At 41.7% G+C, this 18,971-nt stretch overlaps 1 protein-coding gene across 2 annotated transcripts in view; it reads right to left on the reverse strand.

Annotated features, from left to right (window-relative positions):
* xdh (xanthine dehydrogenase) overlaps positions 1 to 18,971 on the reverse strand; it is a 52,328-nt gene that overhangs the window by 26,749 nt on the left and 6,608 nt on the right. For both annotated transcript variants that reach the window (XM_061684274.1, XM_061684266.1), the window contains exons 2-12: positions 11,241 to 11,418; positions 10,307 to 10,364; positions 7,946 to 8,042; positions 7,742 to 7,850; positions 6,360 to 6,486; positions 4,332 to 4,393; positions 2,321 to 2,407; positions 2,172 to 2,252; positions 1,245 to 1,389; positions 1,062 to 1,154; positions 822 to 973 (exon numbers count right to left, since the gene is read on the reverse strand). In XM_061684274.1, the coding sequence (XP_061540258.1) occupies positions 822 to 973; positions 1,062 to 1,154; positions 1,245 to 1,389; positions 2,172 to 2,252; positions 2,321 to 2,407; positions 4,332 to 4,393; positions 6,360 to 6,486; positions 7,742 to 7,850; positions 7,946 to 8,042; positions 10,307 to 10,364; positions 11,241 to 11,330 (1,101 nt within the window). In that variant the 5' untranslated portion in view covers positions 11,331 to 11,418. The remainder of the gene's footprint in view (positions 1 to 821; positions 974 to 1,061; positions 1,155 to 1,244; positions 1,390 to 2,171; positions 2,253 to 2,320; positions 2,408 to 4,331; positions 4,394 to 6,359; positions 6,487 to 7,741; positions 7,851 to 7,945; positions 8,043 to 10,306; positions 10,365 to 11,240; positions 11,419 to 18,971) is intronic.

Raw genomic sequence — 18,971 nt, forward strand, 5'->3', positions numbered from 1 at the left:
TTCATTCATCTTGGGGCCCATGTAATGCACATGGGCAGCACGGTGGACGACATGGGTTTTCTCCAGGTACTCCGGTTTCCTCCCACATTCCAAAAACATTCACGGAAGGTTAATTGAAGATTCTAAATTGCCCGTAGGTGTGAATGTGAGTGTGAATGGTTGTTTGTTTCTATGTGCCCTGCGATTGGCTGGCGAACAGTTCAGGGTGTACCCTGCCCTTCGCCCGCAGTCAGCTGGGATACGCTCCAACACACCCGCGACCCTAGTGAGGATAAGCGGTATAGAAAATGGATGAATGGATGGATATAATGCACATGCCAGAAATGGCAACAGTATGGATGTACAGGTACAGCTCAATTAATTTGAATATGGTAGAAAAATCTATTTATTTTCGTCCTCATACTCAGAGATTCATTAAACATTCGGGAAAACACTTTTCAGAGGACAAATTCCTGCCTAATTTCTACATTAAAAATCCTTTTTATTGTTTTTTGATTGTTTGTTAAAATTCTAATTTCTAGTGATGGTGAATTTTGACTTGCTGTATGCTATAATCATAAAAATTATACATATATATATCAAAAAAGAAATTCATGAAATATTTCATTCGATGTATAGTGCAGCTCTATAAGTTTTACTTTTTGAATTGAAATACCGAACTATATTAAGCTTTTGACACTATTCTAATTTATTGAGCTATACCTGTATAACTTTTTGTTATATTGCTGTGTTTTATTTTGGGGTGTAAAAAGAGGTTGGGATATTTTATGGTTGCCGACCCGTGGGCTAGTCCTATCCCGCAACTGGTCGCTTGCACTCACCGCAACATTGCGTATCTGCTGACCCGCAAACCACCGCAACTGCTCCAGGACGGCGATGAAGACTTGGGTCATGTAAGGTGGGAGTGCTTCCACAGCCTCCTTCAGTACCTCACCCACTTGGGTGAGAGTGCACGCTGCGCCAAACACAATACCTGCAAGCATGCCCCACACAGACATGTTTTCAAGCACTGTCACTCAGCCACTCTTATGAGTTGAGTCATGATCTGCGTCAGTAGTCACCCTCATAAGTGTGTGTCACTCTGTGGAGTTCAGGGATGAAGGCTGGTGCCAGAATGACTGGGTACAACATGTTTTTGAACTTTACTTCTATACCTACACACACACACACACACACACACACATAGTGAGCAGGTGGTTGAGAAACTACGTGTGTGTTTGTGTGCATGGGAGTTAAACACGCACCCACTTCAGTGTTTCCCACTACCACTCGGGCATCAGGATGCTTAAATTTCAGATCGAGAAATTCCTCCAAGTTGGCAGGTTGCAGCCACACTGCCCTGTCGCTGCGGAAGTGTAGTGAGCAAGTCTTCTGAGTTTTGCTCAGGGACTAGACGGGACAAAAGCACGTAAAAGCAGAGGTGGCAAAAGTACTCACGCTTTGTATAAAATGACCTGGGTGTATAAGTGTAATTGCTGATACAACTTCACTTAAGTAAAATTAAAAAAGCACAGGCTCTGAAATGTACTTAAGTAAAAAAGTAAAATTAGAAATGTATTGTACAACGTAGCAGTCATGACTGACATCGTGCTTGTGTGCCCGTGAGTGAACGAAAAATTATCGACACATCGACAGTCAAGGCTTTTCTTTCTGACTGTTTTTTCTCGGGCACCATGGTCTCTTGCAGATCAAGTTAAAAGCACAAAATGGGGCCAGAGAGGGCTGATTTTTTTCCCCACAGATCATTTTAATCAAAAACTACTGTCAGGTCATAATTATTGTTTTAACATCCATCCATCCATTTTCCGTACCACTTATCCTCATTAGGGTCACGGACGTGCTATCCCAGCTATCTTTGGGCGAGAGGCAAGATGCACCCGGAACTGGTCGCCAGCCAATCGCAGGCAGTTTTAACATATATGACCAAATGTGATTTGTTTTTTTTTTTCTCTCAAATTGGAAACTTCCCCTTGAAGTACATTTCATAGTCTGTCCTTTTTACTGTTATTTAAGCAAATGAGTTAAATTAATATATCCATACCCAAATTAATGTATATATATATTTTTTTACACATTTACACAAGTATCTGTAGTTCTACTTAAATACAGAGTGTAGATTTGCCACCTCTGGATGTGCGATGTGCAGGTGTACGTATGTATTTGTTTCTCACCATCAGCTCTGGAGGGAAGATGACCTCCTGAGTTGGGTCTAGCGGCGCAAAGTCAGCAGCGTTGAACAGCCTCGGGGCCAACTGCAAATGTACTACGCTGTTACTCCACCTGCAACAACGCCACATCTTTACAGTGCGGACACACTTACGTCCACATCCGTCTCCTTCTCCTCCGCTTTCCCATTTGTCATACAGCAGCCGTTTTCCCGTCCCTTCCCTCCACAGCATCCACTCTCCTAAAAAGGCATCCAACATTGAGTGAAAAACCGGTGCGCAATAAGAGATCATCAAGTGTACCAAGGGCAATTATCCAATTTCACTTAATCACTCCCAAAATTAATTTTGGACTACAAATAATGTACATGTGTTCATCTATCTATGACAGCCTATAGTGACAGCCAAAACAATTAAATGCTACATGGAAGAGGGTACAATTCATCTGTGTAACCACTTTTTGTGACAATTATGTTTGGTGGTGTGCTGTGAGTTTTGTTCTCATGTAATTTACAGTGGTGCCTTGAGATACACGTGAGCCGACTTACGGGTTTTTCGAGATACAACAAGCCATTGCTTGGCCTTTTTTTTTTTTTTTACTTTGATTTGCAAGCCAAATTCTATATGAGCGCCGTCTAAAGTGAATTCAACTCACTTCACAACAAGCAGCAGTTTACAGGTAGAATCATTCCTGAGAAAAGAGGTTTAAAACTCTTTGTTGTCAGGGCTGCTGCCTCAGCATCCTGAATTACGCCCTGTGTGTTTTGTATGTCTATGTACAGGTGGGAAGAGACAAATTGGGGCCGGGACCAGCTGCAAGGCATCATCATCAGCGGTGTACCTTAACAGTCCAGTACCAGTCTCGAACTCCACCTCGTCACCAGATCGACGTAAGTAGTCACGCTGTCAGTCGCATCAAGCTCGGGTTTCTTGTTGGAGAGAACGCTGAATCCTAAGTGGTACTTTTTGCTTCTTAATTGCCCAGAATCTACACGCGTGCCTTCTCGCCTGCACATCTACCTGTTGTTATCATCACCTGGCCAAGACATCACACTGAGACATTGCTATCTGCCAGGATTCCAGATCCCCTGGTCACTTGTTGAGCTCAATAAAATCTCTGAACTCTGACCTGCCTTACCCATATCTGCTCTTGGGTCCCCTCCTGCACCGCAAAACCTTACATTTATTGCCACTCCCAGTTGAAATTTACTGTCAAACTAAACAACCACACAACGTTGCCTTCTGCTAGTTTAATTCAAACACACAATGCAAAATGTGATAGAAGGGCTAATAAGCAGCATCAAACTAAGTTCGCTTTACATTAGGCAGACAGACAAGAACACGGAACAAAGGACATTAGACATCTAAAACTGAGTGAAACAGGCTGGTAGGTGTACAGTGGCGGGGGCAGAGCCCTGGGACAGGGGAACTATTATGGGGGAAGATCCCTATAGTTTCTGGTGGATGGTGTCCACTTTCGGCTGGAATAAATCCAGGAAACTGGAACAGAGGTTGAAGGAAGCTGAGGGGTGGAGGGAAATGGGGGGACGGAGTAGCCAATTTATGTTGGAGAACAGCAGCTTGGGGTGGTTTTGCTGGTTATTGAGGAGAATTGAGTGGTAGTGGGTCTTGGCACGTGGTCCTTGAAGGCCTCAAGGTGGACAGTGAGGCCAATTCTTTTGGAGAGTCGCTCAAGGCGGACTTCATTGTGCAGAGTTCAGAGGAAAACCAGCGAGGGAGAAGGAAGGAGGTGTGTCTTGAGTTTGGATTCAAAAAGGGTTAATGACTCTATGTTTCGGAGGTCGGGTGACAGTGAGTTCCAAAGATGGGGGGCAGAGCATCTAAAGGTGGTGGAGTCCACATGAATCTTGAAATCACTAAGTGTGGATGGGACAGAGGGTAGACAGTGGTGAGAAGCTCAGATAACTCAGACATACAGTAAAGATGGTAGATGGTTTAGGAGGGCGGTAAATGAGGACAACCTGGAGTTTTTGTGGGGGAGGCTGGAATGAATTAATGGCATTTCCATTCATTTCAATGGGGGTCAGTGTTTTGAGTTACGAGCGTGGTCATGGAATGAATTAAACACATATCTCAAGGAACCACTTCATGTCCCTTGGCTAAATAAAGGTTGGAAAAAAGTGGTCTAATCTGACTCTTTCTCACCACAGTAAGGGTCTTGTAGGCCTCCAGGATGGGCCGATATCCGGTGCAGCGACAAAGGTTTCCTGAAAAATGAGTACTTCGTTGAAATTATCCACAGAATACACGCCTTACAATTACAAATCCCATAATTATATATGTATAGGCCATTTAATACCATTTGTAAACAATAGGCGCCAGGCATGGCTTTACGTTAACACCGGCCAGCTATCCAAATGCGGGTGGATTTCAGCAGTGGCTAGTAACATTGCCTCTCCCACCTGCCACTTTGGTAGGTTGACTTTAATGTGAACTGTGGCATAATGTGTCATGCGTCTTCATGGGTCATGCGTCCTCCACATGTGAGCGACAACGAGGCAGGTCATTAATCACAACACAAAACTCACTTATGGTGCTTTGATCAACAAACCAACAGTTAGTGAACAATGATCAAGTAAACGGGCTGAATGAACACACATAATGTCTACTACTATTACTACTGGGAATAATTAACATCAATCATCAACAATAATTATTTTGTCCTGTTCAGCTGTTAGGTCAAGCAGAATGGAGGATCGGTTTCCCTTTTATGCCGGAACAGTTTTACTGTGTCACAGTGGAATGTTTAAGCTGCCGCTGTGGTTTCTTAGTATTATAATGAATATTTATTGAGAATCAGAGTCAATCAGTCCAACAGAACAAGGTCTCTAAAGGGGAGAGAGAAAGGAAAACAACAAAACACAAAGCACTAACTGTAAACAAGATGAGGAAAGTAAATCATTATATATCAAGAACAAGGATACATTAGATATGAGTGTTGTATAGGGCAGTAGTGCTTATATCCTGTAGGGGAAGGACAGAACAAGATAAGATTTATAATCGCGTGGACGGCGACCGCGGTGACGTCACTGCGGCTGCCCCGAGCGTAGTTTGCCTTTATACTCGAGCGTGCAGTTTTGAAAATGCACTGCAGTTCTCCTAGGACACCGCGGGAGTATAAAGAGGCCTTAAGACAGGACAGGGATAGGAGAAGAAGCATGCGGGACAAGGGTCGCGAACCTGGCTGTACAACTGAAGTGTGATGGGAGTGGCTATGTAAATTATAAACATCTATAGGACCAGAGTGTGAATGAGGGGATACCCAAAAAAATGTTCATATTCATGAGTTATTTGTTGCGATGAGTGAGTGGCCCCAAACCCGGCGAAAAGGTCCCAGGGGTTTGTGCCTGCGGACACGGGCAAGTGAATTGACATCGTTTCGCTTGCACAATGACTGATAGAAGTTGCCTGTAATTGCTGAGCCTGTACCGCGGAGGCTGAGGACCCCAACCAATCAATCGGGCCCACCCGAGAGCAGCCCGGCGGACGGGACACGTCCCACACCTAGGGACCCAGGACGGTCCGCCGGCCCCATTGGGCCGCCACGACAACCGGCCACGCGTAGGAGGCCGCGGGGAGTCAATGCCCCGCCCCCCAGCCAACTCCCACTCCCCCGAACACCCCACGCGAAGAAGAAGTCTGATATGTATGGTAGTTCTTGTAGCGTTAAACATTTATGTAGTCTTGTTTTGGGTATGCACTGGGGTCATTTACATTTAAAACGGTTGTATAAATATTGTTCCTTAATCTAGCCATAATCATATTAAACATAATTATCCAACAACAAAATTGTGACTCATGAAAATACTGTGTTGCCAGTAACTAGCCCTAGTGGCCGGTGAGCAAAAATGGTAAATCAACAATTTGTATTTGTCATTGTTGAAAAAAGAAAGCCCTGGCTTTGCTTATTTTAAGGAGGAGGAGGTGACGAGCAGCAGCACAAAAATTCAGAAAAAGGGAATGCCTCCCCTATTAATTTACGGCAAGATCTCAGAGTTGAAGCGTACGTGAATTACAGCTCCACGCGCTTCGAGGTGTATTTCAGGCTGAGCAGAGATGTCTCGTTCGATCATTTTTCTACATCGCATTTATTATGACTTCCTCCATTTTCCCCATGCCGTGTACAGTACTGCGTGTGTGACGTCATGGTGAAATGTCCTATAAGTTCATTACCTTGGAAGGCCTCTTCCACGTCAGCCATTTTGGGGGTGGGGTTGTTTCTCAGCAGTGCGTACATGGACATGACGATACCCGGAGTGCAGAAACCGCACTGCGATCCGTGACCCTTCGCAATTCGCTCCTGAATGAAACACGACGACTAGTCTTTAAATGTTTGTAGGAAACGGTCGATTTCATTTCATAGCACTTTTATTGGAACTTCTGCAAATCTTAATTGTGGCTCTGTTCTTCAGTTTTAATGGTGATTTCACCATAATTGTGGTGAAGTCACTTTACATGTAATGACAGTATGGCAAGCATTTATTCGATATACTACTAGTGCGCTAAATTTTCCATGTACTACGTAGTCCAGGATATTGCCAAAGCAAGACAATTCAGCACACGATTAGAACAACTCGGGTGCACAAGTAGAAAGACTACATCTTACTCGCGATGTTTTTTCCACAACTGCTTGACATTTTTGCGCAAGGGTAGAAAGACTAGGACTAATACAACTGGGGAGCACTAGAACAATTACATGGGGAAAGGAGGCAAAACGAACCACTAGTTGGCAACTGCATGCTATTCGTACTATTTTGGAGATTATACAATTATACTAGTTAACATTAACATTTCACTAGTAATCTGCATAGTGTGCATGTAGTTATTCTACTAGTGCACCATAGTAATTCTGTCAGTGCACAGTAGTCGTTCTAATACTGCACAGAAATGTTATACAGTAGGAGAAGGCAGTGGAGAAAACGGCAGTTGTAAGTCACAGTCGTTCTACTAGTGGGCTCTACTTGCTCTACTAGTACACCCTAGTCATTCTACCACTGAGCAGAAATGTCACCGTAGTGGAAGGCAGTAGTGGGAAAAAATTATACTAGTACAGCATAGTCGTTCCACGAGCGGGCTCTACTTCTTCTACTAGTACACCTTAGTCATTCTACCACTGAGCAGAAATGTCAACAGTAGTGGAAAGAAATTATACTAGTACAGCATAATCGTTCCACTAGCAGGCTCTACTAGTATGCACTAGTCATTCTACCAAAGAGCAGAAATGTCATACAGTAGTGGAAGGAAGACACGAGTAAAACAGTCATTCTACTAGTCCACTCTAGTCATTCTACTAGTGCTCACTAGTCTTTCTACTCGTGTGCTGAATTGTCATCATACAGTGATGGAAAAACCAGTAAGACTGTTATTCTACTGGCACATACCAGTTGTTCTACCAGTGTGCAGAAATGTCATACAGTAGTCTATTGCAGTAGTGGAAAAAAATGTCTCGAGGACAAAGAGCATACTAGCACATTAACAATTCAGCGTACTTGTAGGATATCGAATAAGTGGTCAAACGGCTTTCCATATGACGGGACAGTTTTTGGATCTTTTACCTGTACGGGATGCAGCTGCCTCGCAACACTTCCGATTCCTTCCACAGTAGTCACAGAAACCAGATGCAAGGAGCAGATCGGGGCAAGGCAGGCGTTCACGGCATAGTGACTGAGCAGAGCTAAGGACTCATTGTCTGTGTAACAATATTTCGTGGAATGAACCAATTTTAGATGGCGACATGTGACTGCGGCGTGGCAGGATACAGCAGCTTTTGCGCGTGAGGTTGGTATTTGGACAGCATCACTGTGCACGCTCCACAGCCACCTTCGGCACAACCGAGCTTGGTCCCTGGAAGGCCCACTGAGAGAAAACACATCCAAATACACGTACCATACAATACATAACACAAAAAGTCTTCAAAGGGTCATGAGACAACAATTGATTCATGTTGTGTCTGAGTGTGACTTATTGATTCCAGGGAGAAGCTTGTGTGTGACCAAATAAGGGACAAATTAGTTCTACTGAAATGGTAAAACATCTGGAACATCAGTCAACTTAATACTTTGTGTGACATTGCGTATGTATCCAGTGGTGGGAAGCAACAAAGTACTTAGTAATACTTGGTTACTGTACATAAGTAGATTTTGAATGAAGAATGAACTTTTTCTTTTATTCCCTACACATCTAATTTTATATCGCAGATTTTTCGCTGTATCGAGGGATATTTAAGGTGATCACCTTTCCATACGGACCATTGCTGCAGATTCACATTCACATATTTTTCTATGTTTAATATGTGTTTCCAAACGGTATATCCAATTACCAAAAGAGAGACGGACCCGGTCGCCAGTGCACTTTCACAATTTACACAATTTTGCCAAGTAACTCAACACAGACAGGCTAATGGTTAGCCACTTAACAGCCAGTGCTATCCTGAGCCAACACAGCCACCTCTGCACTCTCATTCGCTGACTCCAAGTTCACTCAACAGGGCAGGCCCACCTTTTGAAGTGACAAACATACAAAGTCACAGATACTAAGGTGCAGAACATAAGTATGGCAGCCCCAAGTGGACAAAATAATACTTAAATCTTACATGTATCTTTTACATTGGTATTATGTATAACGTTTTGGGATATTTATATAAATAATAACATCAAGATGTTTGTTACTACTGTATCTGTACTTTCTACCCCTTTGTCAAATTACCTTTTTTTTCTCCTTTATGTTGTGTGATGACACAACATAAAGGAGTCGTAACTAGGGAGAGCTTAAGTCAACCGTGTTTGAGATCTTGATTGTTTGAAATCTTGAGGTCTTATATAAGGCGGAAAATATAGGAACAGGGAGTATTAAAGAAAATGACGCAATAGATTCAGAGAGGCAAGACATTCTCCATGCATGGCTGTATTTAAGAGAAATGTTTGATGTTTTCAGCTCTAAGAATTATACATGGTAAACGTGCTGTCTTGTGCCAGCCTAAAAAGAAAAAAAGTCTTCATCTAGTGTGAAAAAAACACATACAGGTTAGGTGTATTTGTTTCAGTTGTTATCATTAGCTAATTTAGCATTTTTTGTTCGTCAGTTCACGGGAGCATAAAAGCCGTCCTACCTAATTAGGCCTTGTTGCATGAACTTATGAAGCATGCTCGGATGAGAGGCGAAGCGTCTTCTAAGACAAACAGAACAGTCCATGTGCGATCGAGTCAAGAGAATGAAATGACCTGGATGAATAAGAATCTTCACAGGCATAAAGGCCTGAGCCAGCTAGGGGTTTAACGGATTAGTTCACTCGTCGACGTGTTTCATTTACTACTCTGTATCAACGTTTAAAGCTCGATAAGGCATTTACAGATTTTAATATTTTACAGATTACAGTCTATTTTACAGATTACTTTTGACTCGCCCCTCTGCTGCCACTGCCAGACTATAACGCTCTGTGAAGCAGCGTAATTTGTGGAATTATTTTGCAAAAAATGAGGCCAGTGGCATGGACACTTGCAAAATATGCAAGTCTATCCTCAAAGAACAAATGAAATAGAAACAGTCAAAGAGAGAAATTCTGAATTTTTGGGGGGGGGGGGGGGGGGGCATGGCTCAATCGGCCAGCGTGTTGAAGAGAAACATGCCGCTAATTACAACTACATTTAGCATAATTGTGAGTTGTATTTTTAATCATTTGATTTTATTGGTTTCTATGCCTGTCAGTTGAACTATGCGTCTTCGTGAAACCGGTCCGTGGCGCAAAAAAGTATCAGTGACAATCGATTAATTGACCTGGACTCGAATTTTATCACTTTATAATCGATCCACAAAATATTCTTTAGTCGTTCAACTCCTAGAGCCACCAATGTTTGTCGTTGCGCCAAGTTAACAAAATGGGTGTTGTATAAAATTGACAGTAAAAATTAATACTACTTTTGTACTTATATTGCAGAGAATACACTTTGTTTTTACTAAAGTACTCGAATCAGTACTTTTACTTTAACCATTCTTTTCTTACACTAGTATCTGTAATTCTACTTAGTGGGAGTAGGCTACTTTTGCTACCTCTGGTATGATTTCGAGTGAGTATGTGTGTGCTTGCATCTGTGCATGCGTGTGTCTGTGTGAGAGAGACGTACGCGTCCTCCTCAGATAGGTGAGCAAGGTCATTTCAGGATCGGCATTTGTCTCCACGACCTGCACGACAAAAAAAAACAACCAAAAAAACCCACTTCTGCTTCACTGCATCTGCATATCAATAAATCATCTTGTTATCAAGTTGGCGAAGTAACACATTGGCTCCACTTGATGAAATAATATCCAAGGCGTGATTATTTTTAACAGATGTTCCATGCCAAAATATGAGCAGTTATTCATTTACAGTTGCAAGCCTGTGTGCAAACCACACTCTCGCCTGCTCTTGAAAACATTGCCGTCTCATTTATGGTTTTCAGCAAACATCATTCACTCAAGTGACGAGTAGACCATCGCAGATTATAAAACCTTCTCCAAAGAAAAAAGAAAAAAGGATCTTAAGAATCCATAACCTGTTAACATTGACTTTTGAGTAAATTTTTCAATGCACTAGATGTGTGTAATGTAATTCTTGTGGGTCTATTTGGAAATACTGTGACTAATGCACTTTGTTAGGAATGGGAGTGAGAAATGTCATCTATATGTGTGAATAATGTCATTCATGCGTGTTATATAGGCGTATACAGTTTGTTGCTACTGTCAACTTAATCTCTCGACACTTTTATTAATTTGCAGATGGAAGTTAGCCTCAAAGCTATAATCTGGTACAGAACATCTCTTGAGTTTGTTTTCTGTACATGGCCCCTGACAAATAAATAAATAAACTATCCATCCCATCCATTCTTAATGCCCCTTATCCTGTTCAGGTTCTCAGCGTGCTGGAGCTTATACCACCCGACTTTGGGCGAAAGGCGGACCACACCCTGAACTGGACGCCAGCCAGTCGCAGGGCAAATAAATAAACTAAACATCCAAAATATTAATCATCCATTTTAATTGTTGCAATTAATGTTCAAGTAAAATGACTGACATGTTTACCTTTTTCCCATTAACGAAGAAGACGAGGTCGTCAAACGATGACCCAGCACAGTTCATTCGGTCCCCCATGTTTGTGTCCAGTTCCCTCATGTTGTGAAACCTCTCCGTCACCTTCAGAGTTTTTAATGATTCCAGGCGTCAGCTGTCCAGAGACAGCGTGTGGTATTAGCCCCGCCCCCTGCAACAAGCCAACAACTTTCAATTTTATTTGTCGCATACTCAGTTATACAGGTATGACCAGTAGTGAAATGCTTTCGTATCTTTCTAGTGTATAAATAAGAGAACAAAATGAAAAAGACCCAATTAAACAATATCCACGTCGTGTACATCAACCAGTGCAGTTTAATGTGTTTGTGTGTGGGTGCATTAGGGAGCGGATTTGGGGCAGTGAAAAGGGGAGTGATGTGCTCGTTCAGCAGCTTCATGAAACTCCTCCTCAGTCTTTCCATGTTGACCCTGAGCAGCCTGTATCGTGTCTCTGATGCGAGCAAAGCTGGGTCTTGGTCATTCCTCCTGGCTCTTGATTTGGAGCACTTGATGTCGATGTCCTGCAGATTGGGAAGGGTGGTTTGGATGGTCCACTCATTTGTATTCCCCATCTAGGTGATGATGTTACCACTCAGGATGCTCTCCACGGTATGGATGTAAAAGTTCCTGGGCAACTTGAGTAGGAGCTTGAACCCCCTCGTGGATCTGTGGTGCCAAAGACGCTGGTTGGCTTTCTTTACCAGAGTGCTGAAGTGGTGTGACCACAACAGGTCCTGGGAGATGTTGATGCCAAGGTACTTGAAACTTTTCCACCTATGATGAGTGAAAGAAAGCTCCTCTGGTGCTTCTTGGAGAAATCCACTATGAGCTTTTTTGTTGTTGTTGGTGCTCCGGTCAAGGTAGTTCCCCCTGTACCAGTTTGCCAGATGGATGATCTGGATCGTGGTTTAGCCATGCCGTTGGAAAACTTGATGATGATGTTTGCATCTGAGATGGTCTCGGAGTGACGGGTGAAGAGGGAGTCCAGCAGGGGGCATATAACACAGCCTTGGGGCGCTCCGGTGATGACGGACGATGAAGTGTGGTTCCCCAAACACAACCTGTGGTCTGGCAGGCAGGAAATTGAGGATCCTGTTGCAGAGGGAAGGGCACTAGCAAAGGTCGTTGAGTTTGGAGTTTTGGAGTTTATGGCGGTAAAGATTGAGCTGTAGTCAATGAAAAGCAGCCCAAAATTGGCCAGGCGGGTGAGGATTAGGGATGGGAATCGAGAAAGAGTTCCAGTTTCCAGTAATTTCATTCCTTGGAATTGTTTGTTTACTTTCCTGATGATTGCACTTATGATTCTTCTTATGTTGCAAATGGGTGATGTCACATGCAATAAGTGTATTTTGCTTCTGAACTTCTCCGACATAGCGTCAAGGCAGAAGCACTCTATACTTCACACGAAAAGATGATACTGGACCTACTCGCAAATCGCAAAGCTTTAATTTCGTCAAAGGGGGGTAATACTTTCAATAACATCTTTGATATTATCATATCATAGAATGATATATACTGTTTATACAATGATAATGACATCAATGATATCACACATCATTCCTTCATTCATTTGCACTTACTTTCACACCTATGGGCAATTTAGAGTCTTCCATTAACCTACCATCCATGTTTTTGGGATGTGGGAGGAAACCACGGGACATGGAGAAAACCCATGCAGGCACGGGGGGAGAACATGCAAACTCCACGCAGGGGAGGCCGGATTTGAACCCAGGTCCTCAGAACTGTGAGGCGGATAGATTTGTTTCTATGTGCCCTGCGATTGGCTGGCGACCGGTTCAGGGTGTACCCCGCCTCCCACCCGAAGATAGCTGGGATAGGCTCTAGCAACCCACGACCCTAGTGAGGATAAGCGGTAAAGAAAATGGATGGATGGCTGGTCTGAAAATGTGTTCCTCTAGCCATGCTAGCGACAGGAAGAACAATTACATGCTCTTCCACTCCACTTCAGTGTATCCACCTGTTGCCATTCATACAACAAAATAATAGCTTTGTGATCAACAAAACTGGCCGACATTTCTCATTCAGTAAGTAAACTCAGAGTCGAAGCTCATCATTATTTCAGTATATACACTTTTTGAGGCATTTGTGCTTGGTGGTCTGCCATCCATCCATCCATCCATTTTCTGAGCCGCTTCTCCTCACAAGGGTCGCGGGCGTGCTGGAGCCTATCCCAGGTATCAACGGGCAGGAGGCGGGGTACACCCTGAACTGGTTGCCAGCCAATTGCAGGGCAGGTCTGCCATGAGATTTTTCTAATGTCAAGTATGTGCCTCTGTCAATAAAGGTTGGGAAACAGATGTGAACTTTGTCAAATGACAAAACAACACAAGCTCTAGGGGACTGTGTAATTATTTACAAGTGGCTGGTGTCTCAAGGCAAAGGTCCATAAATATTAACAAATGATTATGTGAATCTGTTTTTACTTGAGGGAAAAATTAAAGAACACGGTTAAGGTAAACTCTTACATCCTGTCCAATTTGACCCGTTTTGACATTTGACAGCAATAAAAATACCACAAATGTTATCCTTTCACACCAAAGTTGATGACTTTTCCTAAAGTGACCCAAAACATAAACAAACAAAAAAAGTTTGTTCAGCTGCGACAAAGTTTGTGTACTCAGGGGCTGTTCTCGGTCAGATATGATTTGTGTCTACTGTATGAAAATGGAGTTCAGTGTCATATTCCTGGGACTGGCTGACGACCAGTTCAGGGTGTATCCCACCTCTCGCCCAGAATCAACTGGGATAGGCGCCAGCACGCCTGCAACCCTAGTGTGGATATGTGGTACGGAAAATGGATGGTGTCATATTCTGTTTTGTTTTGCCCACTGTTTTTTTTTTTTTTTTCCCTTGTGTTGCAATTTATTAGTAGTGATTGGTGGGCAGAGTCCCCTGTGTCCAGATGCCAGTCATCATCATCAATTGGGCATTTAGACACGGGTTGTTGAGTTATATTCAGGAATGAAGCGCATAAGTGGTTGAACACACACCAGAAGGAGCAGCACAATCTCCATTGAATTGAAGCAAAAAATGTGGCAAAAAATATTTTATTCATTGCATCCTGTTTATGTCATTACTGTATATTTTTATAAAGTACAATATTATAGTGCTATTTTTCTTACTTAAAATGTTTTTTGTTGGCTCCAGGTGGATAATTTAAGTTTGGCTTTAATTTCATAAATACGAGGAGGACTCAAATAGAGAAATTGACTTTCAGTTGAAACTAAGCTTCAATCAAGCATCTTTTTCAGTTTAAAATGTTTTTGTTACATACAGAGATAAAGTGTTATTCTCTGCAGCAGGTCATTGATTTCAGAAATGCAACCCACTCATTTTTTTAAATATATATCATCATTGCTGCCATTTGCAAGCAGCTCACGTTTTGACTACAGGTGTGTTGCATCATTGCAAAGCACAGAAATGGAAAGTCTGTCAAAGATATAACTGTCCAACGTGGATGATTAATGCTGAACTGGAGTTGATGTTTCACGTAAGACAGTTTTGAGGGCTCTTCATCGTGGTGGACGGCATCATCACCGTCCTAAAAAAAAAAAACAATTGCTCTCACCACGGTAAATCAAAGTATACAAAGAAAATTTAAAACATTGTGATAGGTTTTGAAAGTCTGTGCTTTGGTATGATGAAACCAAAGTTTAGCTGCTAGAGCGTATGCGAAAAAATAACCCCCTGTTCAACACCCCTGACAAAGAACAATATTGTTTGTTGTTTTATATCAGGCTTTTCTAAATATCGCTGGTGCATTTGTGAAAAAGTATGAAATTGACCAAACGACCAAACCATTTCAGTTTCCACCCAACAGTGACGATATGCAAAGACAAAGATTAACTAGTGACTAAAGATACAGTGGTACCTTGAGATATGAGTTTAACTTGTTCTGTGACCGTATTCGTAACTCAAAACACTCATCTCAAATCATCTTTCCTCATTGAACCTCATGCCACAAATTTGTTACAGCACCCCCACCCCAAAAAAATGTTTTTCATAATGAAAAATATCACTCTTTAACAATGTACTTTGTAAGAACAGAGTAATAATATAAATAAATAGAATGTAAAGATTTAAATAGTTTGTGCATCATGATTTATTGGTGCAATCCAATTCATTGTGCTGCTCCTTCCGGTGTGTCTGGCTTGGCAACCAGGAGGCGGTATAATACAGTTATACTCAGACAATGTTTTTGTAGAGGAGCCTATGAGTACTCCTACATTATCTAAATGTGTTGCTCCATCATCTGTGTTCAAATATAAATTGTTTCTAAAACCGCGACTATCGAAGCTAACCATTAACACGTCAAAGTCGTTTTCCATTGTTTGTCAGCATAAAGCTAAACTGACTTTCATAAGGCAAAGCTATGCTGTAGTTTACTAAGTTAAGGCTGAAGAATGTCAGTGGCCTTTGTATCCCTCAATTGTTCTGTATGTGGCCATCACAGGAAAAAGATTGAACACCCCTGCACTAGACTATCCATGACAAGCGTGCACACATTTTCGTGGCAAATATTTGTCTGTAAAAAAAGAAAAGACATTTATTTGAGTAAATTTGGGTTGTGGGAGGAGGAAGTTTCTAATTTAGGTTTTGAGTATAAATGGTTATGGCAGATGTCTAATGCGTGATTGCATTGACGTGAACTCCCACGCCATTGTCACGCACTCGCTCCATATCAAATGTGTCACTTTTCACGCTTGTTGATGCGGCAACCCGTGTTCAACTTGTGACCATCAGAATTCAGCATGCCTGACAAAAGAGGACTCAAATAAGTGATGAGCATTCCTTCAAATGTGGTGGGGTCAAAGCCCTTTTTAACTAATATTTATTGATTTACTTACTTTTTAGTTTATTTCTAGGCCTTCATTTTGAATTGTATTTTATTCTCATATTGCTTTTGCATAAGAGCTCTGTTACGTTTCTAAATCTTTTTAGTCTATAGAGTGTTAGGTCTGTTATGTCCTCCCTGTCCACGTCCATATTTGAATATGCAAATAATATTTAAATGAACCCTGCACCTGAAATGCCGATCTCTGCATTTATGGGTGAGCGTCAGAGCAGCAATAGGCGGAATAAATGATCGCCTCGATCAATTAATAGGTGTCCTCACAAATAACAGTGGTTCATTAAATACGCTGGTTAACCAATGAATTCTGACTCCTTGCCTCAATTGCATTGTTGAAATCAAATGTTGCCGGGCATGAATTGGTCATCAGTGCTAATTATTCATGTGTCTCTGGTGTGCAGATTTATGAGAAGTTTCCCAGCATCACCTCTAAGTGTCGCCACATCACCAAAAGCTGCAGAAACGTGCCTATGCCAGCCATGCAGTTGGCGTGAGGCACCGCACATTAACTGCCTGGTGAAATCCTTGGCCGTCATGATGCTGTTGTTCACTTATGTTCTTGAACAAACCACGGAAGCCTTCACAGAACAGGTATTCATACTGAGAGTAAATTGCACACAGGTAGACTTTATTTACTAATCAGGTGACTTCTGAAGGCAATTGAATGTACTGGAATGTGTTGAAGGGTATCAGAGTCCAAGGGGATGAATACAAATCCACGGCACACTTCAGATTTATATTGGTGTAAGTTTTGAAAACCGTGCATCATTTTCATTCCGCTTCACAATTTATGTGCAACTTTGTGTTGGTCTATTACATGCAATCTCAACAAAATACATTTAAGTTTGTGATTGTAATGTCACAAAATGTGAAAAAGTTCAAAAGGCATGAATACTTTTTCAGGGTACAGTTTTGTACTTTTATGTCAAATACTTTTGAACAGAATAATTGTTTGAGTCACTGATGGTGTACATTCACCTGACTTTGGTGAAGGGAGAACGGGTTCAGTTCCCACTCAGTGAAAGTGTAAATGTGTGTGAGTGAATATCTGTCGAAATATATGCCCTGTGACTGACCAGTGCCCAGTCCAGGGTATAGACCACCTTTCACCTGAAGTCAGCTGGGATAGACTCCAGCTCTAGTCTGAACAGTTATAGAAAATGGAGGGATGGCAGTGATTTGGTACCAGTTTTGAATTTGCTATATTTAAGCACAGCAATAATAAAGAAAAAAAAATATATTTTTTTTTTAATGAGAACTTGTGCCTGCTACGCAACTATTTTTAAAATGTTGGTCATTATGGTGGTTCTTGGAGAGCTAATACCATACAGTAAAACATTCTTCTTTTCTCACCATTATTACACTGCAATCTACATCTAGTATAGCTCAGTGCTGCTGACATGTTGTGGCATAGTGGTACTACACCAAAGACGAGCGACTAACCTTTTCACGCTGCACTTGACAAAGCGCCTGACGCACCCAACGTTCCCATTCATTTTCCCTTCCTGGAACTAGAAAGCTCACAAACAAATTTAAACTCTGAAATGCTGCTGTGAAATTAGCATGTGATATTCCCATTCTTTTTTTTTTGCTGCTGCATCACCTCCTACTCCTTAAAAAAAAAGCAAAGTTAGGGCTTTCTTTTCCAACAACGACCAATACATATTGAGGTCCAATCAGCGGTGAAAGCCGCCTGACTTCTGTGTAATAGCAGGGGCATGAAAGATGAACCGCAATGTAGTGGGGTTTCACACTATAATGAGTAATGGCCAGTCAAATTTTGGGACACCGTGGACTTATAATGCACCTTTGTGAAAAGCCAGAGACCAAACTGATTTTATTTGTCTTTATAATAAAAACAACAGTCCTTGCCTTTCAAACTGTTTATTCATTAAAATATTACCTATAAAATACATTTTCAACATCAAATTATATTCACATGATGCCGACAACTTCATAGTCATGCATTGTTAACTGATATACAGCAAAACAAATACACTTGAATTTATACATAAAGATTATTTTTGCAATACTACTAAAATACAGCTGTTTATATAATTATTTCATAAGTAATGTTATTTTACCAATATGTTTCTTTACTGGGTTTACAATCATGTCATCTTTAAAATTATTTCAGTGGAAAAACTTACTTGAGAAAAATGACCCGTGTTGATGTGGACGATAGATAAAAAAAAATATATGTATATATATATATACAGTGGGGCAAAAAAGTATTTAGTCAGCCACCAATTGTGCAAGTTCTCACTTAAAAAGGCCTGTAATTTTAATCATAGGTATACCTCACCTATGAGAGACAAAAGCAGGGGAGGGAATCCAGTAAATCACATCATCTGATTTTTAAAGAATTCATTAGCAAATTATGGAGGAAAATAAGTATTTCGTCAATAACAAAAGTTCATCTCAATACTTTGTTATATACTTTTTGTTGGCAAAGACAGAGGTCAAACGTTTTCTGTAAGTTTCACAAGGTTTTCACACACTGTTGCTGGTATTTTGGCCCATTCCTCCATGCAGATCTCCTCTAGAGCAGTGATGTTTTGGGGCTGTTGCTGGGCAACACAGGCTTTCAACTCCTTCCAAAGATTTTCTATGGGGTTGAGATCTGGAGACTGGCTAGGCCACTCCAGGACCTTGAAATGCTTCTTATGAAGCCACTCCTTCATTGCCCGGGCGGTGTGTTTGGGATCATTGTCATGCTGAAAGACCCAGCCACATTTCATCTTCAATGCCCTTGCTGATGGAAGGAGGTTTTCACTCAAAATCTCACGATACATGACCCCATTCATTCTTTCCTTTACACGGATCAGTCG

The sequence above is a fragment of the Phycodurus eques genome, chromosome 1, assembly GCF_024500275.1.
Source record: "Phycodurus eques isolate BA_2022a chromosome 1, UOR_Pequ_1.1, whole genome shotgun sequence".
In the NCBI taxonomy this organism is placed as follows: Eukaryota; Metazoa; Chordata; class Actinopteri; order Syngnathiformes; family Syngnathidae; genus Phycodurus; species Phycodurus eques.